General features: G+C 49.9%; 1 protein-coding gene across 2 annotated transcripts in view; it reads right to left on the bottom strand.

Annotated features, from left to right (window-relative positions):
- Positions 1–25,528, bottom strand: part of Sptb (spectrin beta, erythrocytic) — a 129,717-nt gene that overhangs the window by 46,077 nt on the left and 58,112 nt on the right. For both annotated transcript variants that reach the window (XM_006973141.4, XM_076550901.1), the window contains exons 3-10: positions 8,415–8,566; positions 6,290–6,463; positions 5,302–5,393; positions 4,622–4,702; positions 4,173–4,288; positions 3,583–3,695; positions 2,296–2,483; positions 523–640 (exon numbers count right to left, since the gene is read on the bottom strand). In XM_006973141.4, coding sequence (XP_006973203.1) covers positions 523–640; positions 2,296–2,483; positions 3,583–3,695; positions 4,173–4,288; positions 4,622–4,702; positions 5,302–5,393; positions 6,290–6,463; positions 8,415–8,566 — 1,034 coding nt within the window. The remainder of the gene's footprint in view (positions 1–522; positions 641–2,295; positions 2,484–3,582; positions 3,696–4,172; positions 4,289–4,621; positions 4,703–5,301; positions 5,394–6,289; positions 6,464–8,414; positions 8,567–25,528) is intronic.

Consider the following 25,528-nt stretch of genomic DNA (forward strand, 5'->3'; position numbering starts at 1 on the left):
TAAATAGCCACCTCCATTCTGTTAGAACTTCCAGATGGTGCTAAGTCTCCAAACCTCTGAAACGTCACACAGCATTTCCCTTCTGTCATAAGTAATTAACATTCTAGACTCTAAGACAAACTCAAGGTTCGGTAGAGGACAGGCTACCAAAAATGGCCCCAAAGAATGGTTCTAGGTACCTAAAGAGACTTTGAAGGGTAGAAAGTAGAGTCTGAACTCTTGTTTTGTTTTGTTTTGTTTTCAAGACAGGGTTTCTCTGTGTAACTTTGCACCTTTCCTGGAACTCACTCTGTCGCCCAGGCTGGCCTTGAACTCACAGAGATCCGCCTGCTTCTGCCTCCCGAGTGCTGGGATTAAAGGCGAGGTATAGTCTGAACTCTTAAAGACACCTTCAAATGACTCTTCCCAAATAGCCAGCATGTAATTAATGCCAAATAAAGTGGCCTGGTCTAGCCTTGCTCAGCGACCACTCCCCACATCCTCCTCAGGAACTCAGACAGGCAATTGACACTGTCACAGTACCCGGTTGATGTCGGACACCAGCTTCCCATCGTGGGGCGTGTACACTTTCTGGTTGTTGGCCCTCATCCTGGATTGGATGGTGAACAGGAGGACTTCCAGATTCCCCTTCTCCTGAAACCTGCGGGGAACAGAATTGGGGATACTGGTATCGAGGTCCCCATAGACACACTGTTTGCTGCAGTCAATGCGGAAACCCTGGCATCTCAGACCTTGGAGAGCAAAGCATGTCTCTTAAAAATAAAGAAGGAAAGACACAGACAGGTCTACTCACCTGCCAAGACATCTGTCACTCCCTGGAGAGATCGGGTAAGAGTCTGCATCTTTACAGCTCAATTCAGAGAAGATGCAAAGGCCATCAGAGCATTCATGTGCTTCCATTGGGAAAGCTAGCTCTGGTAACTCCAATAAATACCAAGTTTTACCAACCCCCACAAAGAAACCCTTCTCTGTCCTACCAATGAAGACTTTCCAGACCAATTGTTTTTAGTCAATAAAACCTTAGAAGCAGCGTGATTCCCTCAAGAACATAGTGCATGGAGAGCAATTTGACTCCAGTCTCTATAACCCAGATCTCCCAAATCCTACAGGCCAGATGTGTTCAAGGGGCCAGGGAGGGCTGGGGTTTGTGCGTAGAGAGGACAGGGTCCAAGTAACGGTGCACTGTCACACTTCTTCATGTACCAAGAAGAGTCTGCCCACCTCGACTCCTGAACACAGCACTGAGGACTCATCTGTGCTCAGGAAGCCTTAGGCCCTGAGTCCTGCTGGTACAGGGAAGAGGCAACACCCTGTTTACTGGGCCTCGTGTCGGTATTGAATTTAGGACTTTAAAAGTAGGTTAGTGTCAGACCAGAAACCAGATCCAGAGTTACAGAACATCCTGGGCTCGGTGTCTCATTTTTATCCTACCTGAGAGACTTGAATGGTAAGTGTGAGATGAGACGGGGGGAAGAAACAGAAGGTGTCATTGATGAACTAGAAGCATCTCTTCAGAGGCAGACGAGCAGAGAGCCTGGAACTCCTGAGGCGTATATGCGTGTGTGCATGTTTACACGTGTGCATATTTGGAAATGCACGCATGTGTGTGTGCGCGTGCGCCTGCACACCTGTGAGTACTCCCACCTGCGTGCATGTGTTGCGTGGTTGTGAATATTTGTATATACACATAGGTACATGGCTGCATCTGTATGTGCCTGCATTCCTGTGTGTGTGGTTGCGCATGTGCGTGCTTATGTTCATTATACGTGCATGCACACAAGTGTGTGCACGGTTACACGTGCATGTGTGGACGTGTGTGCACGTATGTGGTGGGGTGGGGGCTGAGCTCCTAAGAAGCAGGCTTAGCGCTTTGCCGATGAACGGCAGCAGGTGGAATGGAGAAAGATGGACATACTTGATGCTCACAAGGCCCGACCCAGGGCACTCGGGGGCTGATAACACAGAGGTCATTACCTGAAAAGAAACCCACGGCTCAGGCATCAGACTAAGGAGTTACCCAGCACTGGCTCTCCAAAGAAGCCTGCAACCGCTCCTCTGTTGGCCTTGGGCGTCTAGAAAAGCACTTTCTTTGTCTCTAATCCAAAGTTAACTCATCGATGTCCATAAGCTACGGATGGCATGGAAGTGAGGTGGCCAGGTAAGACACGACGAAGCAGGTGACAGATGTCCAGCTATGGAACTCAAGGATGTGCCTCACAGAAGGACCCACTCCCCAGCTCTGGACTCTTTCAGCTCCCGAGGACTGACCACCCTCCCGCGTGCCCAGGCCCTTACTTGGGTGGCTTCTCCACAGTGCGGTACGTGCTGAAGGCCTGTAGTTGCTGCTGGACACCGCTCAACGAGTTGGCGAACTTGCGGCTGTTCAGGACGTTAATGGTTTGCTCGATCCAGGTGAGCAGGTCTGAGGCTAGCCCACTGTACTTTTCAATCATCTTCTCGGTCTCGATGGCGTGGTCAATGACCTAGGGAATCGCCCCGTTACTCATTCTCATCAGAAGGGATATGCCGCCAACGATGCCACCAACAATGCTACCAAGGAGGCCTACCATCGGTGTGGACCGCCCTGGGGCTCCTGCGGGTCTCGAGGTCTGTTAGTGTTCTAGGTTGGGCTTGTTCCCGAGACCCCCCACATTGCTAAATGAATGGGTGAGAAGTGGATGACATCCTCTCCTGCGCTGACTGTGCTGAGGTTCAGTGGTACCCCACCCCCTGCCTAAGCCTGCAGGACAGTGGTTCTCAACCTGTGGGTCTCGACCCCCCTGGGGGATCACATATCAGATATTTACATTACTGCTTCTTATAACAGTAGCAAGATCACAGTCATGAAGTAGCAACAAAATAATTTTATGGTTGGGGGGGCGGTCACCACAACATGAGGAGCTGTATTAACATGAGGAACTACATCATGAGGTCGCAGCATCAGGAAGGCTGAGAACCACGGCTGTTTAGCAGTAAGCTTGCTGAGCCAGGATGCCAGCCTCTAGGGGTGGGTGTCTTCCTCAGTCACTTTCCACCCTAGGTTTCGAGACAGGATCTCTTCACTGAACCTGAAGTTGGCTGTTTGGGTCACAACTGTCTGGGCGGGAGCCCCAGGGCTGCTTTGTTTATCTCAAACTGTTTGTTAGGAATCAAGGGCATCCGGGCAGCCTCCGTGACAGGCACACACAGATGGATGGGGCCTGCCTACTCTTGAGGAGCTGAAGAACCAGCAGGGGGACGAAACCAGGCATGGCACTCCGCGCCTGGTGTACCGCGGGAGCCCGCGGGGTCTGAGGTCACCATCAACAAGACAAATTAAGAGCCCGCGGTGCTTCCTGGGGGACGTCTGGGAGACACGGGCTTCCGGGTGGACTGTGGACCCAGACCTGGGGCTGACACCCTTCAGGACACACATGGCCACTCTTTGGAGTCAGCTTGAGGGTTTCCCAGGGGACTTTAGAGGGGCCGGGGAGCGTTCTCCATACCAAACTGCAGCTAAGGGCCGTAACACAAAGCTTTTAGGCTGGGCAGGGAGCTCACACTGAAGGCCCGGGGCCGGCAAACCAACAGCTCAATCGATACCTTGCCGACTCGCTTGCCCTCGACCGCCAGCACCTTCATCTTGGAGAAGTAGTGATAAAACGCCACCACGTAGGTGATGATGGATTTCTCGTCTGGGTTTTCTGTGAAGACATCTGTAAGAGGGAGATGGCGCATTCTGAGCACCGGAACTGGAGCCCCGGGCAGCCATGTTTCTAGCAGCTAGCCCCACTTTCTCCAGCATGAGTTTCAATCCTAGGCGCCAAAGGACAACCCAGAGGGCAGGAAATGGAAGAGTAGCTAGGCGCAGTGTCGGAGGCACGCGGGAGGACCTGGAGGAGTTCAAGGACAGCTGCAGCTACATCGTGAGTTCTAGAAGAAGCGGAAAAACTGAGCAGAGGCCCTTGAATTCAGACAGTGATGAGATCCACATCGGAACCATGAACTCCAAAAGCAGAATGAAGGAGGACCCAGGGCCTTGAGGATCCTCCCCATAAGCCAGGTGTCTGCTGAAAACCCACTTGCCACTGAGGAGCAGAGCAGGGTCCTGACTGAGCCCCAACATCTCCATGCCTGCAGCTTACCAGGCACCTGGACCAGCCCCGGGAGGGAGGAAAGTGGGTGTGGCTCACCCTCGGGGTCAAGGAGTGGGATGATGCCCAGCTGGCGTTCAGCCACATCAAACGCATGCTCCAAGTTATGCCGGGCGTTGGAGTCCTTCAGCTTGTCAAAGTCGATGAGGTCAGGCCTGGGGACAAGGGCTGAACTGTTAGGATGGAGGGGCCGGGGTGGTCCCACACTCAGGACAGCTGCAGCATGAAGTGAGGACGCTAGACAGATGTAGGGAGCTGGAAAGGCAGGCAAGAGAAATGAGACCGGCGAACAGGAGACAGGGGAGCTGTGAGCACCAGGAAATGGGCAGCAGTATGACCGGAAGTGGAGGGAAACAGGAGCGCTCGGGGAGGCCAAGGATAAAAGGAGAAGCAGCAGAAGCAACACCCCACCCCCAGCCCAGCCTCTGGTGAAGGGCAAGGTATCACCCCCCCCCTCCCCCGCCCCAGCACCAGGGAGGGCTGCCTACCGGTGTTTGTGTATTAGGGCATTGAAGGCCAGCCCATCCTTCCAGCTGGAGGTGAAGTTGGTGACGTTGACATGGGGGTAGCTGCATTCAACAGAGACATTAGGACTAAGAAACAAATTCTCTCTAGGTCACAAGCATCTGAGCTGAGGGCCCGTTATGCCAGGAGAGGGACAGATCTGTCCCATCTTGAGCTGCTTCAACATAAGAACACACAGCTAAGCACACCCAAAGACATTCCCGTTAACCGTGGCTCCTAACTCAACAGGTTCCACGGTCCGACCACGGTGACTCTGGGAAGGAATCTGGAGTTTCCGAAGAATCACGTCAGAACAGACCTGAATCCGCTGTACCAAAGCTGCTACAGTTCTGGGGGACCGGTATCTAGTGCCCCTTTGGCACCCCTAGGGCAGTGGTTTGGAGAGGGGGCATCAAATGATCCTTTCACAGGGTCACATATCAGATATCCTGCATAGCAGATATTTACATTACGATTGCTAACAGTAGCAAAATTATGGTTATGGAGTAGCAACGGAAATAATTCTATGGTTGGGGGGGGTCACCACAACATGAGGACCTGTATTGCGGGGTCCCAGCTCTAGGAAGGTTGAGAACCACGGCCCTAGGGGAAGCAAGGGGCTAACAGGGAACACAGTAGTGGCCGGTTTCCAGGGCATACACACCCTGCCGTCTTCATCTGGCACCACAAGAGCAGCGCATCCTTGGCTGAGCGTGTCTCGCGACCTTCTTGAGTTTGGACAACGATGTCCTGAATCTGGGAGAGGCGGAAGGAGAAGGAGAAGAGTAACTCGGTGTCTGGCTCGATGCCTTCCTGCTTTCCTGGGGTGGGGGGGACTCTTTCCCTCTGCCCCTCCATACATCTGCAGCACTCATCCCTAAAACACCCTACACCCTAAAGTCTTGGGTCCTAGTTGACTGCTTTGCCTCTGTCCACCAGAATGGCACCCTGTATCAGAGGGGACAACATCAATCTGATCCCTCTAACAGGAGTTTAAGAACTGACAAGGTGGCCTGGGGCCTTCCTTGAAGGGACAATGGCTCACTGGGTGGTACAACATGAGTGTTGGCTGGTATTGTTAACATGGTTTTGTCCTGAGTTATGGCCATCAGACCAGTAGAGCATGAAGCATATTTCTGGGTATGTCTGTGAGGGTGTGTCCAAATGTGGTTAACTAAGGGAAGAAGAACCCTGAATGTGGATAGTATCACCTCCTAAGGCGGAGGCTGAGGATCAAGGAGAGAGCCTTGAATTTTAGATGAGCGAACATTTCTAGTTTAAAAAGTATAAAGGGAGGTTTTTTTTCCTCTGTACTATTTTTGCAATTTCTGAACCATATTATTTCAAACACGAAGAAGGTACACATGAAGGGTGAGAGGCAAAAAAATCCAGTCCTGCAGCAGATTGCAACCTAGCTACAAGTCAACTTCTATTCCCCCCCTCAAAAGACTATAGCCGGGCACCTGTCCTGAGCGTTAGCACTTTGGAATGGTACAGGATGTAGGTCCTCCATCCAATGATCACTGTTCCCTAGGGTGGGCTTCCAGCCTCCCTAGATGTACATCAACACGCTCTAGTCAGCATTTTGTAAGCTCTCAGTCCCTTACCAGCTTTGAAAGATCCCCTCGGTTTCTTCTACCCACAGGACCCACCTGGAACCGGAGGATGATGGTCCAGATGAGGCCGAGGACCAGGCGGTGGTTGCCGTCCACGATGTCATGGGAACCCATGTTCTCCAGGTGCACACGCTGCTCCTTGAGGAACTGCAGAGCTTTGTCCACGTTCTCCAGGCAGTGGATGCGCATCTTGCCCTTGGTGGGCCTCGGCTAAGGGACGGGAATGGACTCGTGGGCATGACGGGACTTCACCGTCACACCAGAAGCGGCTGCAACCTGTATCCGCTGATGCCATCAGCTAGCTCTGCCCTTCATCCTCTTGGTCAAATCCACAGTCACTCCTGACCCTTTTCTTTTTTTACAGGTATTTATTTTCAGCTTTATGTTTATGGGTGTTTTGCCTGCGTATATACGTCAGCACACCATGTGCATGCAGTGGCCACAGAGGCCAGAAGAGGGCGTTGGATACCCCGGAACTGGAGTTAGAGGCTGCCATGTGGGTACTGGGAATGGAAACTAGGTCCTCTGAAAGAGGAGCCAGTGCTTACGGGACTTGCTCCAGCACCTCCTTCCTGTTAGCAGAATCCAGAAGGTTCAGAAGCACCCAACCAGGCTTGACAGGAGCCCTTCTGGGTCTGACCCAGCCTTCCGAGTGGGCGCTGAACGACAAACTCAACAGCACGACAGACAGTGAACGGAGTACTTGCTGTGTACCAGGCACACTTCTAAGAACTACTCATCGTAGTCAGCAGTAAGAATGGATTTTTAGATGGGTGATTGTAGTGGGTAGCCATTCCAGCTTTGATCTGGAAGTTCCAACCCCCATTGAGACTCTGGCAACTGTCACGGCTACGAGGCAGGGCGAAGGGAGGTGCCTGGGGACCCGAGAGCTGGATGGGCCAGCGCTCTCTCTGTGCCAGGACGCTGAACGGTGGAGGTTGACTGAGCAGAGCTCCAGAGAACACCGCTGGACTGCGATACACCTTCCCCAGAGCCCCCCCCCCCACCTACCTATCCCTTAATTTATAAGTTATGCCATTAAATAAATATCCTTTTAACTACATGGAGTGGCCTTAATAATTTCACCAATAGGTGATGGACAATGTCCCCACTCCCACCAAATCTTCTTCCTCCCCGGAATACCTCAGCCAGCACCCAAGGGGATGACTATGAATGCTAGTATGTGGGTATGTATGCATGTGTGTGCAGATATGTAGGTGTGTGTGTGTGTGTGTGTGTGTGTGTGTGTGTGTGCGCGCGCATGAAGGCCTGGGGACAGCCTTGGGTACCATTCTTCAGTCACTGCTCACCATTTTGCTTTGTTTTGTTGAGACAGTCTCTCACAGATCTGGAACTGGCCAAGTCCTGGCTGGCCAGGGAGTCCCAGGGGTTTCCCTGTATCCACCTCCCCAGTGCTGGGATTGCAAAAGCACACATACCCCCATGGCCAGCTTTCCTGCGTGCATTCTGAGGGTCAGACTCAGGGCCTCAAGCACTGTACCCTATCTCTCCTAACTGTCTTTTGAAGGGATTCTGGGGCAACTCCTTCAAGTGTGGGCTAAGGAGGCAAGAACTGCAGCCTGGAATTGAAAAGGTAGAAGAACACGGTGCCTTTTCACTCAGACCCTGAAGCGCTCCCAATACCTCGTTCTATACATGGAGGGAGCAGAGGCAAAGAAGATCCTAAGGTCACCAAGGGAGTGACGGAGCAAAGCAAACACCCCCACCTACTACAGTGTTGGGCAGGGACAGCCAAGGGGCCCCCTAACAGGCTTCCACCTGGACCTGCGGCAAAGTACACAGCAACCTTCCTTCCATACTTTCCCCCTGGTTCCAAGAGGAATGCAAATTTTTCCAACAGCTCGCACATCTAGGCCCATGCATCCCAGCTCCGGATTGCCCAGGCCCCAGGGAGAATGGCAAAGCTCTTCAGAGCTTCTGGGAGGAGCATGAAGGGGTGGGTGTGGCCAAAAGGGGCGAGGCAGTCTGAGGAGAAGCCAGAGAACCCAGTCAGCCACACAGACCCTTGACTTTGTAAGGATGGAACCTCGAAGAGGAAACGAAGAAACCCTGGCAGTTCGAGGGAACCCTCTGCACTCGGGCAAATGCCTTTCCTGAAGAGGGGTTGATGGCATCAGCCACAGGCTGGGAGGGGCCTTACCAGCATCTCTCCGGAGAGCACCTCCAACAGCTTGATGAGCATGCGTCCATCCCGCAGGTCCTTGTAGAGATCGCTGATGCGGCAGGATACTCGGGCCAGGTGGGAGTTGACCCATTTCGTAAAGGTCTTCTTCTGAACAACTTCCCGCTCATCTGGGCGAGAAGAAGAGCCTTGGGTGAGCTGCCCGGAGTCAGGAGGGCTGGCGTACCATGGAGCCGAAGGGCTTTACTCTAATTCTAGGGTCATTCTTGCCCGGCAGAGGAGGCTGGTGCATCCATTCCTCCTCATTTCTGGGAGTACATGCCAACCTTGGCAACATGGGAGCATCAGAACCGAGGTAGTGGAGCAATCACCACCACCACCACCACCATCACCACCACCACCACCACCACCACCACCACCACCACCACCACCACCACCTCCATAGCACCACCACCACCACCACCACCACACCACCACCACCACCACCTCCACCACCTCCACCACACCACCACCACCACCACCTCCACCTCCACCTCCACCACCACCACCACCACCACCACCTCCACCACACCACCACCACCACCACCACCACCATCACCTTCACCACCACCACAGCACCACCACCACCACCACCACCACCACCACCACCACCACCTCCACCACCACCACCACCACCACCACCATCACCTCCACCACCACCACCATACCACCACCACACCACAACCACCACCTCCACCACACCACCACCACCACACCACCACCACCACCATACCACCACCATAGATAGCACCATCTATGCACTGTAGCAAGACACCCCGATTCAGCCTCCTGTTTCTTGATGTCAGGCAGAATATTCTGCACTATTGTACCACTGAATTCAGATTTTAATACCAGCTCTATCCATCTCTCAATCCATCCATCATCCCCTTTTCCCCACCTCCACCCATCCACGCACTCCCTCTGCCTAGAATGCTCTTAGCAGCATTTTCCTCCACACCCTTCACTTAATTCCTATTCATCCCTTAAAATCAGGGCAAATGGACTTCTCAGGAGGGCTTTTCTCGACTCCCTCTCTGGGCTCCTCATGTGTGCTGTGATTCCTGAATTCTCACTGGGAAGGATTAGTTGAATATATGTCTTTCCTACAAGACTGGCTCATGGGGCCCATAGTCGTCTGTCTCAATGGCCTCTCCATTCTCAGGCCTGGAGCTTGATGCCCGGTAGGCACTCTGGAGCTGTATCATGGGAGACCAGTGAAGCATTTATCCAGTTCTGTTATGTGGCAGGCCTGTGCCAGGCCTAATGATACGTTGTATGCTCTCAAGCAGCCAATTCCTGCTACGTAGAAAACAACAATAAGAACTGAGACATGCAGACCTCCATCCACAGGAGGTCAAAGGCTGTGAACGAAGGCTTGGGCTGGAAGCTGTCTGTCGCATATGTCACCATCTCACCCCCAGAATGACAGACAAGGGATCCTGACTTTCAGCCCTGGGATGGTGACAAGGTACCTCCACGCTAAATCCGCAAACCAAGCCCCCAGCCCATGTTAAACTAGTCAGATGAGTATCGACTAGCACCTCTGGGCAAGTAAACACTGCTGAGGCATCTGAGCCGGGGACAAAGAGGAGAGACTGGACAGCATGAATAAAGGAGAAAGAATGGCAGAGAGGAACAGCAAGGGGGGGCGGGGGGGGGGATCATACACCAGAAGCGGCTGGAGAGAGGACAGTGTGACAGTGTGATTCTGAGAACAGTGTATGACTCTGGGCTCCCGAGCACTTGCGTTTGAAGATCCAGGGCAGGAGCTGACCTTGTAGTACGTCTGGGCCTGCAGGACCCGCAGGATCCCTGGGCAGAGTGTGTGTGAGTGGGTCACAGTCAGGGCAGACACAGGGCACCCCAGCCAGGAGGGAAGGTCAATACTGGGAGAGGAGGCTAGATGTGCGCTCAACTGAGTCCAGACTTGATACAACATAAAGGGGAGCTGTACCCCTGGGGTACGAAGCTGATGCCGGCAGCTCCCGAGGCTCACAGCATCAGATTCCTTCCTAGTGTTAACAACTCGTCTCTCTAGTCATCTGTTCATCCGTTCAGCAAACGCTTACTGTACAACCATAAGGTGTTCAGCATTGAGTGGAGGTCGTAGGGAACACAAGGACAAGCCAGAGGGTTCCTATCCTGAGCAGACAGACTCTATGAGAATTATGATGGGTGTGAGAGCCACATATAAACACTTTTTTTTTTTTTTTTTTTTTGGCTTTTCGAGACAGGGTTTCTCTGTGTAGCTTTGCGCCTTTCCTGGAACTCACTTGGTAGCCCAGGCTGGCCTCAAACTCACAGAGATCCGCCTGCCTCTGCCTCCCAAGTGCTGGGATTAAAGGCGTGCACCGCCCGGCTTCATATAAACACTTCTAAGGCAGCCACTTAAATGAGCCTTTCCACGAAGTGGAGGAGAACTGTGTTGATTTTAAATAAATGTAAAACTTCAGTGGCGTTCACTCATTCCGGGCCTCTGGGCCAAGGAAATCCCCAATGTACCCTTCCGTCAACAGCAAATTAAAACGTTTTCTTGATTTCAAGGGCTGCTTTAGCAAAAAATGTAAGTAAAGTTTTGATGGTATGCTGGACAGAATGCATGGTATTTATTCTGAGGTATGCTGGGGTTTAGCAGAGCCAACTACAGCCACCTCCACCCCCACCCCAAGGCCTTCCCTAGACCTGTTCCTTAAGTCAGAGGTGAAACCTTCAATGAAGGGACTGGAGGTCTCGGCCACTGCAGAGGTGAGTGCTCTCGAAAGCTAACGCCCACTTTTTGTTTCCTAATGTTCCTGCTCATAAAAATCCAAAGGTTTTGACAGGTGATCTTTAATCCCAGTACTCAGGAGGCAGAGACAGGCAGATCTCTGCGAGTTCGAGGCCAGCCTGGTCTAGTTCCAGGACAGCCAGGGCTATACAGAGAAACCCTGTCTACAAAACAACAACAAAAACAAAAACAAACAAACAAAAATAAATTAAAAAAACAAAAAAAGATATTACTACATGGTGCTAACCCCTGTTTATTTGCGCCTGGCAAAGAATAAGGACATGTTTCTAGCTAGAGACACAGGCTCTAACTCCAGGCTGCTGGGCTGGCGTAAATACTGGCCCAGAAGTCTCCGAAAGCACCCTGAACCCTCCTCAGTTTTCAATACACGATGATGCTGGAGTTGCAGGCTTGGAATGCAGCAGATGGCCTCTCGGCTGCCTTAATTTAAGGGGAGAAGATTATGCAGAATCCCTAGCACCGTGGAAACACTTTGCAGTGTTGAGACATGGGAAAGATTCCGAGGCTAATGATGATCGAGAGCGGAGTAAGGGCCCAGGGGTGGGGATTAATTTCCATTAGCTGTTCACTGGGCTCCGCATATCTACGTGCTCAGCACATTCCTCCCTCAAGACCTAGATGCTCCTTCTCGGGAGCCCTCTGAGTGCAGGAGAGGCCAGTGGCCCTGAGCCAGCTGCACCGGGAACCATGGCAGTATGAACAGGAAGAGAGGGGGCTGTGTATGAGGCCTGCTGTTCACAAGAGACCCAACAATCTTAACATCGGAAGAAGAAGAAAGCTTCAGTGAGGCCCTGGAGGAGCTAGTGCTTATTTCTAGAGGCCTGACCTTGCCCATGAAAGAATGGGGAGCATGGTGAGAGGGGATGGGTGGTGGGGGAGGAGGTGAGAGGTTGGGGGTAGGGGGTGGGAGGGAAATAGGGAGGGGAGGAGAACATGGAAGTTGTGATAGTTTGAATATAATTGGCTCCCCATAAGCTCACAGGGAGTGGCACTGTTAGGAGGTGTGGCTTTGCTGGAGTAGGTGTGGCCTTGTTGGAGGAAGTGGGGGTGGGTTTTGAGGTCTCATATATGCTCAAGCCACGCCCAGTGTCTCAGTTCAGTTCCTGTTGCCTGTACAAGATGCAGAAGAACTCTCAGCTACCTCTCCAGCACCATGCTCCACTATGAATGATAATGAACTGAATCTCTGAACTGCAAGCCACCCAACTAAATGTTTTCCTTTGTAAGAGTTGCCATGGTCACCACCAGGATGGTGGTGGTGCACTCCTTTAATCCCAGCACTCAGGGAGGCAGAGGCAGGTGGATCTCTGTGAGTTCAGGCCAGCCTGGTCTACAGAGTGAGTGCCAGGACAGCCAGAGCTACACAGAGAAACCCTGTCTCGAAAAACAAACAACAAACAAAAAGAGTTGCCATGGTCACATAGACTCTTCACAGCAATAGAAACCTTAACTATGACAGATGGGTTCATGCCTCTGCAGCTTTAAAACATGGCCTCTCCGCTCTCCTCTGCTCCTCTTCCTTCCTTCCTCCCCCTCGAGCTGGGGCCACACTCATTCCCAACTCCCTGCAAAAGTTTATCCTGATGTCACATATACCCACGGTACTGAGACCCTCACACAGCCACCCACTGACAGGTAAGGCTGTATATGAAAAGTGCCGGCACCCAGAAGGTGTCATCTATCCATCCGCCACCGTCACTAGATCCAAGCTGTCCCAGAGGCTGCTGAGACAGGAGACAAACGGCTCACACTCCCTCAGTAAGGATCTGGTTCAAGAGACACAAACTCACTAACAGCTTGTTTTGAGGCCATGTAAGAAATTAAGTGGATTTTCTCGAGACTGTGGTGGCCAATCACGGATATCAACTTGACTACATCTGGCATCACCTAAAACCTGAGCGGCTGGGCATGGCTGGGAGGGACTGTCTTGACTGGCCCATTTGAGGTTAGGTGAGCTGCTCTAAATCTGGGCCACACCTTCTGTTGGCAGCCGCCAAAGGACACAGAGGAAGGGAGCTTTTGCCTTCTTCCTGCTTGCCCTCACGCTCCCTGGCAAATTAATCATAATCTGCTCTGCTGGTGAGGCATTACTGTGTCGGTATTAGGAAGTACTTCAGGATTCCAATGTAGACGGAAGCTCTCTAGGAATCCTCCAAGACTCAAGCACCAGATTAGAACTGCTGACCTTCGGTCCATGGGCTGAACAACTACTCAGCTGTTAGCCTTCTGTTAGGAAACAGCCACTGTTGGACCACCCAGACAAACTTCAGCCTATAAGCCACTCTCATAAATGGCATGTCAGCCTGCACACACGCATGCGCGCGCGCGCGCGCACACACACACACACACACAGAGTTCTATCAGATATGTTCCTTTCTGGCAGCAGTTCTCAACCTGTGGGGTGCGACCCCCAGGCGTCGCTAAAAGACCATCTGCTTATCAGATATTTATATAATGATTCATAACAGTAGCCAAATTACCATTATGAAGTAGCAGCGAAAATAATTGTATAGTTGGGGTCCCCACAACATGAGGAACTGTATTAAGGGGTTGCAGCATTAGGAAGGTTGCGAACCACTGGCTTAGAGATTTAGAGAACCCTGACTAATACAAACGCACATGCTACACAAAGCAACGCTGGATTGGTTTCCAGATGAATAGCACCTACAATAGATGCTCATGGAGTCAATGTGAAGAGAGGTCATTTTGACAACTGGAATTGTCAAAAAGGTCCTCATGAAGAAAAGCACTTTGGAAGGGCAAGAGGGAGACGGAATGAGCCCAGACAGGTGTGGAAGGCTGTTCACAGGCCACCCAACAGCTACAGGTGAGGAGACTATGTCTAGAAGACAGGCTTGAAGACGGACATGGAAATCTGGAATGAGAGGCTTAGAAATACAGACTAAGGGCTGGAGAGATGGCTCAACAGTTAAGAGCACTGGCTGCTCTTCCAGAGGACCCGGGTTCAATTCCTAGCACCCACATGACAGCTCACAGCAGTCTGTAACTTCAGTTCTAATGAATCTGGCACCCTCACACCCGCATACATGAGGGCGGAACACCAATACACATAAAAATGAACAAAACTTTAAAAAAAAGAAAGAAAGAAAAAGACTAAAAGGTCCTGAGTTCAATTCCCAGCTATCGAGAAGGCAGGGACAAGGGTTGGGGCACAAGTGGGAATGGGAAGAAATATTTTAACGCTTAATTTAACTCTAGAGACAAAAAGAACTAGGGAAGGTATGGCAGAGTCATCCCAAAATATTAATTTGCAAGGCCCCTAATGATAATAAAGAGACAAAATGGTTCGTGCTACATCTTAAAATAAGTATTTAAAATAAAATCTACATAGAGACAACCTTAAAAGATCCCCGAGGCCTACAAAAGAAATTTTGAGCAAATGGACCACACAAACTTCAAGTGTAACCTTATGATAAATCTGTGCCCTATTATCATATGAAAGGTGGACACAGCGATGAAGAAGAAACAGTCCTGGCTACGTATAGGCATTTGACATCTCATAAAAGCACATTTCAAATATGTAAGAAGAAGAGAAAAGGATTATTCAGTAAAAGCTTTTGCAAAAGGAGATGACCACTCGGGAAAAATGAAATCTGCGCTTCATATTCCAGGAAGATTTTCTAAAAAATCAAATTCACTTGAATTTTTTTTATCCAATTTTTGACCCAAATTTAGTTGAATAAAAAACTGGAATGTAGAAAATGAAACTATAAAAATATAATAATCAATGATGGTAGACTAGTTGTTTAAAATAAGGCTAATGGAGGGTTAGTATGACACCAAATCCAAAAGCCAAAACATGAAGGACTGAAAGCTCAAATGTATTAAAAAATTTTGTATGTTTTTTTTTGGAGGGGGGAGACACTATGAGCAAGGCAAACTAATGAGGAGAAATCCCACTGATTCTATCACAGAGATTAATCTGCTTAATATGTGAAAAAATACTGCTATAGTTTGGACCTGGAATGCTCCCCAAATGTCCATGTAATAGAAGTTCGATCTTGTCCACAACTGGCTGGTTCAGGAAGGCAGTGGAAACTTTAAGATGTGAGGCACAGCAGGAGGTCTTCAGGTGACTGGGGCCTGTGGTGGACTGAATGAGGATGGCCCCCATATTTGAATTCTTGGTCCCCAGTTGGTGACTATTTGGAAAGGTGCTGGTGACTATTTGGAATGTTTAAGAAGGGTGGCCTTGCTGGAGGAGGTGTGTCACAGGGATCAGGCTTTGAGGTTTCAAAAGCCCACAGCATTCCCGGTGAGCTCTCTCTGCAGCCCACCTGAGGATGAGGATGCAAGCGCTCAGCTCCTGCTCCAGCACCATGCCCCCCCTACCTGTCCTCCACCGTGCTCCCTGCCATGATGGTCACGGACTCTACCCTTCCCAATAATCTTTCTTCTATAAGTTGCCTTGGTTCAGTGTCTTATCACAGCAACAGAAACAACTAAGCCAGGACAGGTTCTCAGAAGGCTACAGGACCCGATGCTCTGCCCCCATTCTGGTTCCTCCCACCTTCTTGTATGCGCACCTATATCTTGGCTGTGAGGTCAGCAGCTCCAACCTTCTCTGTGTTTCCACTGTGACATGTCACTTCACTGAAGCCATGCAGTCTACACATTCAAAAACTGAGCCAAAATAGACCTCGTCTCCTCAGAAGTTGACTAACTCGGGAGTTTGTTATAGCAAGAGAACCTGGCTAGCACAACTGTCCATAAGTTAAAAGGAAAATGATTAACACACTATGAACAAAGAGTTAACAGAAAAAAAAATATATATATATATGAATCTTCCAAATATATAAAAAGCTATCCCGTGATGCCTGTAGAAGCACACATTAAAAGCACATATGTCATCGATGAGAAGGTTTGGCTCAGCAGTTCATAGCACTTGCTGCTCTGGCAGGAGACCTGAATTGGTTCCTAGCACCTCTCTGGTGGCCCACAACCTTCAACTCGGGTTCCAGGGAGTCCAGTGCTCTCTTCAGACCTCCGTGGGCACCAGGCACACATGTAGTGCACAAGCACACAGGCAGGCAAAACATTTATAAACATTAAATCTAGAAATAAATGAAAATACACACAACTACACCCAAATATAACAACGAACGGTTCTTCTTGGAAAAGGTAATCATGAGACAACTGGGAAAACATTTCTCTCAGATTTAATTACCAGGGAATTGTTGCTAATTGTGTCAGGTATAAGAGTGGTGTAATGTTTAAGTGGAAAATGTTCTTGTTTTTCAGAGACACAGACAAAGGAAATTGGGGTAAACTCTCACGAGAGCCTTTAATTTACTTCAGAATAATTCAGCTCCCAACACACAGGCATATCAATAACACTAAATTTGGATGGTGGATTATTTTCTCTCCACGTCTGATATTTTCATGTTTGGAATTTCTCAGACTAGAAGTAAAAAAGCCAAAGGGAGGCCCATGAAGACACGGATGCTTTACTCATCAGATGACACGGGAAGTGTGACGAAATAGATTTCTGGCCAGAATGTGGAGAACACAGCATTCACAGGTCACTGGAAAGAGTTTAACCTGGCCGGCCTCTGTGAAAGGCACTTTGGCAAGGATGATCTCAAATGCACACACTTTCCCTGGTGATTCCATTTCTAGGAATTTACCCCACAGGCACATTCATGTACAGCATCAAGTAGGTTCAGGGTTATTCACTGTAGTTTTACAAACAGTTAAAGATTAGAAATAACCTAAATACATACAATTGGGGGACTTGTTACATTAAGATTAGATGTTCTTACAATGGAAAGTTATTTAACTGCCAATATAATGAAGAGACTTGGTATTAATATAAAATAATTTCAAGATACATTGGGTGAAAATGTGTAGAATTGTGCAAAATCTTTTTTTAAAAAGCTATGAAAAACCAATATAGACTATATGTTTAAATATGCATAAAATATTCTGGGAGAGATACATAAGATGTGGTTAACTCTGTGGCCGAACTATTTATTCCTCCTATGCCAATAAAACTCCTTGAGTACTTTATACCTCTTGCCATTTTCTCTGTTTGAAATGTCTCCAAACAAAGGATGGTGAGCTAGGGATGGAGTCCAGGGGGAGACCTTGCCTGACGTGCAGGAGCCCCAAGATTTAGTCTCTAGTTCCAAAACAAACAAAAAACAAACATACAAAAAGAAGAGAATGGCAGCCCACAAAGCAACGATGGGATAATTTGATTTTTTGGTTACATTAATGAGGATATCAAGAAGGCTACATGAGAAGTTTCAATGACAAGAAAGGGTAAGATATATTTTAAGGAAAAAATTCAGGCTCTCAAGCTATATGCATAATATGACTTTATAAATAAAAAAAATAAAGGTGGGTGCTAAGACTATGGGTGGTATTTGTTTTCTTAATTGGCCATATAAATAGTTTCTACAATGACAAAAAAAAGCTAAAAAAAAAAAAGCAAATTTCTGCTATGAGCATATATTACTTTTTTAAAGGTACATTGGTGTTTTGCCTATATGTATGTCTGTGTGAGAGAGTCTGATCCTTTGGAACAGGGGCTACAGACAGTTGTGAGCTGCTGCCGTGTGGGTACTAGGAATTGAACCTGGGTTCTCTAGAAGAACAGCCAGTGCGCTTAACCACTGAGCCATCTCTCCAGCCCCCAAGCATATATTACTTTTAATAATAAGAAACAACAGATGTCACAGAGCATAGGGTAAAAGTTCATAAACCCCGAGGAATAAACGCTAAAAATTTAAAAAGAGCAGCCTTTTGAAGGAGTCTGCATTTTAACCAGTTCAGAGACAACATGAGCTAGAAAGACAAGTGGGGTCAGCAGCCCCTGAGAAGCAGATGATAGACTGTGATAAGGCTGTGATTGGCCCGTGAGAGACAAGAGAGGCCTGTGATTGGCTCATTGAGCATGCACCTTCACTCCTGGAAGCCAAGGCTGAGGCAAACAGTGAGTCATGCTTTTCACTCCCATGAATTTGGGACTAGCCTCGGGGACACAGAAGCCAATCCTTTGTACATCGAAGATTGGAAGCAGACCCTCGGGGACACATCATAAATGGTGTTGGTGGCATACATTCTATTCTTGTTTAACTCTTAGGGAAGGAATTTCCCTTTCTACCAGCTCACTTCCAGTATACTGGTACTGTGAGCAGCTGAAGGCAGTCCCCCTGCCCTGAAGGATGCACAGTCTAGCTAGAGCTGATCCCTAACAGGAGCTTTAGGACGTGACTGCAAACCTGGAGACAAAAAATGTCAGAATAAAGCACACAGAAAAGGTAAGAGTTGAATACAATAAGGTCGGCTAACTAGCTTGGAGTAAACTCATGTAAAGGAAGACGAGAAAGCCATCAAAGCTGTGGTTCTCAACCTCTGGTTCGCAACTCCTTTGGTGGGTCAAACAACCCTTTCACGGGGGTCGCATATCAAATATTTACATTACAATACATAACAGCAGCAAAATCACAGTTAGGAAGCAGTAACTAAAATAATTTTGTGGTTGGGAGTCATCACAATATTAGGAGTTGTACTAAAGGGTCGCCGCAGCATTAGGAAGGTTGAGAATCATTGCATTAAAGTGGTAATCTGCATATTTGCTAATGAGAATTGATAATAGTGTATTTAGTGAAAAAGATTTAGAATTGTAGGTAACATTCTAATACCTATATAACCATGTATCTACAGGCATGAACATAGCTTTATGAGACCTTAGCAATGTCTTTAGTTCTTTATTTTTTATCTTTTCTATGCTAAAATATTCTGGTTATAAAGTGCTTAAAAGAAATAAAAGTAATTGTCCTGAAGTTCTCTGTCACAGCAAAAGAAACCAGTGTATCATAAATCAGTTTCAACCAAAACATTTTTATCTTTGAAGACGAGCTTTGATCTGAGGGTTGAAGATCCCTTGAAAATGAAAAAAAAAAGGGGGGGGGATCCTGTTCAAAGCTCCTTGGGTGGACGTGTGTGTGCATGTGTGCATCGTGCATGAATGTGCTGGAGGGTGTGTGCGCATGTGTATGTGCGTGTGCGAGTGTGCGTGTGCGTGTGTGTGTGTGTGTGTGTGTGTGTGTGTGTGTGTGTGTGTGTGATGGCTATACTTGGTTGCAACTTGATTACATCTGCAATTAACTAAAACCCAAATGGTGGGCACACCTGTGAGGAGTTTTTCCTTAATTAAATCATTGGAAGTGGGAAGATTCTCAAATATCCACTTCTAATCTGGTTCTTTGAGGTGGAAGGTCGACCTTTAATCCAGATCTTTTGAGGTGGGAAGGTCCACCTTTAATCCAGATCTTTTGGGGTGGGGAGATCCACCTTTAATCCAGATCTTTTGAGGTGGGGAGATCCACCTTTAATCCAAATCTTTTGGGGTGGGGAGATCCACCTTTAATCTGGGCCGCACCTTCTACTGGCCGCCCATATAAAGACACGGAGAAGGAAGCTGGCTCTTTGCCTGCTTGCTCTCACACTCACTGGCAAGCCCCTTCCTCCACTGACATTAGAGCCTGACTCTTTGGGGTTGTGGTGTATACTGACGACCAGCTGGGACATCGAGCCTCACGGACTGAACAACTCCTGGATTCTTGGACCTTCCGTTGGTAGACATCATTGTTGGGCTAGTTGGGCCACAGCCTGTAAGCCATTCTAATAAATGCCCTTTATATACAGAAATTCATTCAATAAGTTCTGTTCCTCTAAAGGAACCTGAATAATCCATGGGGCAACTGTCAGATCCAAAGAAATCCAGGACAAATGGCTAACTGTGGTGCTTATTAGCACACCAACGTGCATGCCAGGCTCTCTCAGTACTGCAAGTGCCTGTTAGAGTCCATGCTGGCATCCTGGCTCCTCACACCCCACCCCTACCCTAAACTTCTCCAGCCTGTGGCCTTTCCTTCCCCCAGCTTCTCATTCCTATATAAACCTGTCATTTCGGCCATGCGCCCTCTTCGCTCTCTTGGCTCTCTCCTGGTCCTCCGCCCTTGGCTCTCATCTCCTTCGCGCGCGCTCTCTCTCTCTCTCTCTTCTCCTCCTCTGTCGCCCTCCCTCTCCTCTCATGGACTGGTTCAGTCTACTGACTGTGTTCAGTCTGCCACTTTCTCTCCCTGCTCTGGACCCTTCCAGATGCCTCTGGCCATTCTCTCCCTCATATCTACAATAAAGACCTTCCCCTCAACCATCTCTTCGAGAGGTCATGTCCTCATTTCATTCACAACCAGCAAGTGTGTTTATATGTGTGCATGTTTGGGGGTTGGAATGTAAAGCAGGTAACTGCTTTTTCCAGAGAAAAAGCTAAAGGAGAATTTGAATTTGGTACTCCAGATGAAGAGCTTGGTGGCTCTGAGGTAAAGAAGAGCAACCCTACAAACGTGTTGGAGGACAATGACTCCAATTGCTCTGAGTAAGTGGGACTGGGCCCAGAGTGGCTTGGGCTGGGAAACCAATTCAGAGTCGGTGACAGATGCCTCTACTCGGGGTGACATGAAAGGTCTGGATGTAAAATAACATGGGCTTCTCTGGAAAATTCTATGGATCAGAGATATATATGTCACCCTGGCAGGTGACAGTATTCTGAGTCTAGAGGCCATCAGTGAATTCAAGGTTTTGGCCAGAGAGCCTCAAGAAGCTGCAGGTGAAAAGAACACCAGAATAGGCATCTGGAGTGGGGTGTAATGCAGTTAGATCATGGAGGACTCAGGAATATGCAGGGCGGCTGGCAGACTTAGCACAGTGATGAGCAACATCACTCCTGTCCTGTCTGCAAAGGGTGGGGGGAGCAGCTCTGTTTGCCCACTTCACAGGGTACTTGAGGGGTTGTGGGGTCAACTTGGATAAGGCATGAACACAGACTCACAGGTGCCACGTGCTGTCAGCATGTGGACACAGACTCGCTCACAAGGGTCATGTGCTGTTAGCATGTGGACACAGACTCGCTCACAAGGGTCATGTGCTGTTAGCATGTGGACACAGACTCACTCACAAGGGTCATGTGGTGTCAGCATGTGGACACAGACTCACTCACAAGGGTCATGTGGTGTCAGCATGTGAACACAGACTCACAGGTGCCATGTGCTGTCAGCATGTGGACACAGACTCACTCACAAGGGTCATGTGCTGTTAGCATGTGGACACAGACTCACAAGGGTCATGTGCTGTCAGCATGTGGACACAGACTCACTCACAAGGGTCATGTGGTGTCAGCATGTGGACACAGACTCACTCACAAGGGTCATGTGCTGTTAGCATGGCAAGCACTCCCTGGGAGGTGAAACTACAGAAGTCAAAGTGGTCTAGGACACAGCCTCAGCCCAGGCAAGAATTTCTGGAGGAGCTAGTGATTCATTAAGAAGGCAAAATTCCCTTTCCCCAAGCCAGGACCCAAAGCTCCATCAATCAGGATAAAGTGGCACTCTGACCTTTGTCGAGGATGCCCCGTAAGTGGCTTCTCAGGTAGGGGGAGCTGGAGGAGCCTGGAGCATCATCTAACTCAAGCTCCTAGTGTTCAGGCGAGGAACCAGAGGTCTGAGGAGCAGAAGAGCGGAGGACCAAGCTCCCTCAACTACAGCATCAGGACAGAACACTACTGCCAGCATGCGTCACTGTCTCCCCACAGGTGGTGGCCCCCCAGCTCAAGAGGCCATCTACCCTTCCTAGACTTCTACACGGCTTCCCCACACCCCTCAGACCCAAACCTAACCACACCACCTACCTGCTTAAAGCGCTCTGATGGGTGGAAGCAGCCTGCTCTCCAGCCCTCTGCTGAAGGCCACGGCTCCGATCCTGAGACCACGGAGCTCTCTCAGCTGACAGTCTCTCCCTCTGACCATTCAGTCGGCCATTCCTGTTGCAAACGGTCTCCTTTGCCACCTTTTTTTGAGGCTCTTGTTGCTTCCTTCCAGGATTTCTCTACGGCCTCTAAGGCCCTCTAGGAGATGATTCCTAAATGCCCCCCTCCTTCCTCTACCATTAAATTATGCTTGAAGCAAGCCTAATGGGTGAGTTATAAGCTACGGGTGATGTTATAAACGTATAAGGTTTCCAGGAAACCTCCCCAGTGTGTGTGTGTGTGTGTGTGTGTGTGTGTGTGTGTGTGTGTGTATCGGGTGTGTGTATGATTATTTGATCCTCTCTCACTCCACTGTAAGGTGAGATTTCCTGGCAGATCCGGTTTCCAGCATCTGAAAGCCAGTGTTGGGATGCAGAGGGCTCCCAGCCTTCTGCCAGAAGCCTGCCTCCCTAGCATTCTCTCTTACTGACACGATAAAAAGAGAAGAACGAGCAAAGTGAACAGATGCTCTGAAAACAACACCCGGCACCTCTTCAGCCAGGCAGCGTATGAGGGAGCCCTCGGGGAACCGGGGGTTGGGAGATGGCTGCCCCTAGGAGGCCTGGCGCTGGAGCCTGCCCTTGGGAACGAGGCTGACAACCCACAGGAATGTCCCAAAGATGGAGGAGGCTATTAATGTGGCTCACTCAGACTGCACGGCACGGGGAGGGAGCAGATTCTTATTATTATCCTCAGTGCATTAATATTTGATAAAGCTTCTTCACAATGATAGATAGTAGCCACCCATGTGAGGGGAACAGCCTGGTTCTGTAAAGAGTCTCAGGAAGGATGAAGAGCTTTCATCAAGAGAGGAGAGGGGTGCTGGGAGACGGCTCAGTCAGGGAAGAGCTAGCCCTGTTAATATGAGGACCCGCGTCAGATTGCGGGAACGAAGTCAACATGGGGGCGTGCACTTGGAACCCCAGTTCTGGGAAGGTGGAGAAAGGTGGACTCACTGGCCCGTCGGCCTCGCTCACCTGGTGAGTTCCAGGCCAAGTGAGAGACCCTGACTCAAAAAAACCAAGGTGGACAGCATCTGAAGAATGTCACTCAACACACACACACACACACACACACACACACACCACCTGAGAGGAGACAATGGAAGGAAGTATTGTCTGTCCTGGGCAGGGAGCTCTTCCTGGGACCACACAGTTCGGGCAGCATGGTGCCCTCTCTTGCAAGTTTCCTGCACAGGAAACGGCAGCTTCATCCAGGCAGAGAGAAGCCTGCCTGGGGTGGGGCTCGCTTTCACAACTGCCCACCTCCAAGAGGAAGCTGCTGATCCAATTATTTTTCTTCCTCGGACAGTACGTTAAAATGACTGCTGAGGAGTAGATATTTATCTGAATAATGTTTTCCCAATATATAATTTCTAACTGTTTCGAACTCTGAGAAGACAGAAACCCAAACAAAACAGAACCCCCAAACCTTAAAAGCTGCCATTAGTGTCACAGATAGCTGGAGGGATGCTGTGACCTGAAAGAGTTGATGTCTTGGTGGTAGTTACTGCTTCTGAAACCATCAACAGGCTGTCCTGAAGCAGTGGCTGCCCACCCGCTGAGGCCAAACCCTGCTCCCTCGGGAAATCAGACACCCTCTGGCCGCAAAGCCCTTTCTGGGTCAGTAGGAACAACAGGATCCTGGCATCAGTGAGGAAAGCAGCCTGAGCGAAAGCTCCTCAGGCATCTCTTAGGAGACTTTGAAAGCCATTGGCTACCAGGGTCAGGACAGACCCATGGTGCCCTCTTTGGGGAGTCCTGAACAGCCATGGAGGAGCCAGGAGCACTGGCCCCTGAGGGCCGCCACCCTGAGATTTGGATGGACTATCTGCTGGTTACAGAACTTAACCTCAGGGCCTGCGGTGCCCCCACCCCCCTCGTGGCCCTGTTATAGCCTTTAAATTGTCATCATTCATTCTTCCCTGCTCGGCCTCACCCCACTGCCAGGAAGAAGACTACCAAGAGAACACAGGGAGGAAGCCAGCCTCCCTTCTGAAGCACTCTGGAGATCCAGCTTAAAGACAGAGTGAGGCCAGCTGCATAATGTCATGCCCTTGTGTTACAGGAGGGGCCCTGTCTAGTCTCTCCCTTAGGAACTGTTCCACTAGGCAGCTCCTAGGAAGACGGAGACAGAACATGGCAGCCTCCCGGCAGCCTCTCTTCCTCACAGGCCCCTCAGGAGACTCTGGACTGTTCTCTGTGCTGCAACCTTCGAGATGCATCTGTGTGCAGGGAAGGGGCCGTGAATCACATAAATCACGCAGTGAGTGGCATATGGGGGTACGGATGCCAAGCTGTGCGCCCGTAAGACAGGGGGAGTGGGGAGGAGGAAGGGTGTGGGAAGACGGACCAGGGAGGGAGCCCCCCCCCCCCCCCCCCCCCCGCACGGAGTTCTCTTCTGGGGACATCTTTGGGTTGCTTTCTTTCTGGTCCTCCTCTTCCACCTGGGCCGTGCTTGTCCCCAGGCATCCTCACTCGGGTACATAACCAAGTGCAGGGAAGGGTGTGTGGGCAGGCAGGGGTGGTGGGGAGAGAGCATAGGGGTCAGCATTCCAGCTGTTGCACATCTGTGCCGCCCTCAGCACTTTCCCTCCCATTCAGTCAGCCACACAGGTCTGTGCGCAGTTTCCAACCCAAACGGGGAGAGGAAACAGGACCCGAGGTGGTGAGGGTGGATTCTAGGAGACCCTGGGAGCCCGCCATCTGCAACATGAAGGCTGGAGCCTTGGGAAGGACAGGGACTTTGCCTTTTCAGCTGTCCCGCTTCTCTAACCCTTAGGGACTCCAGAGGGAGAAGTGTAGCTCCACCAGAGACAGCCATCAAAGGCTGGTCGGGACGAAGCCTCCAGGCTGCCCACCACTCAGCCTGGTCAATGCCGCCAGTCAGAGGCTGCTGTTAAGAAGCCCAAGTATGCTTCCAGACCGAAGGGAAATATTCCTTCTGGGCCCCAGCACCGCAGGCACACCTCCCGCTCCCCACCCCCCACCCTCCACCAAGGTCAAATGCACCTCCACCAAGGTCAGATGCATCACCTCTGCAAGCGGTCTCCCTCCATCTCCCCCTTCACTTTAGTCAGATACTTCAAATCAAAAGTCACTTATTCTAGAGTGAGCTCAGGTTTTTACCCACAAGGGCAGGGTAACCAGATGGCTTGTTTTAAGTGAGGCCTGGGGGGAAGAACCAACCATCACACACACACACACACACACACACACACAGAATAGAGAGGGTGTTCTCTAACCTGGACAGCAGGTGTACTTCAGAGATAAAACATGGAGTCTGCTGACCTGAGGGTCAGCAGGTGGAGGGTCTGCCGTGCTGGGAGGGGATCTGACCAAGCCTATTACAGTCTGGGCTTGGGCCCCCAAGGGCTGGAGGCAGAGCAAAGGTCTTGAACCAGATGGCCTCATGGAGAGAGGCAGCATCCACACGCAGGCTGGAGGCTAATTTCTATCATCCTGGGCTACC

Source organism: Peromyscus maniculatus, chromosome 14 (genome assembly GCF_049852395.1).
Source record: "Peromyscus maniculatus bairdii isolate BWxNUB_F1_BW_parent chromosome 14, HU_Pman_BW_mat_3.1, whole genome shotgun sequence".
Taxonomy (NCBI): Eukaryota; Metazoa; Chordata; class Mammalia; order Rodentia; family Cricetidae; genus Peromyscus; species Peromyscus maniculatus.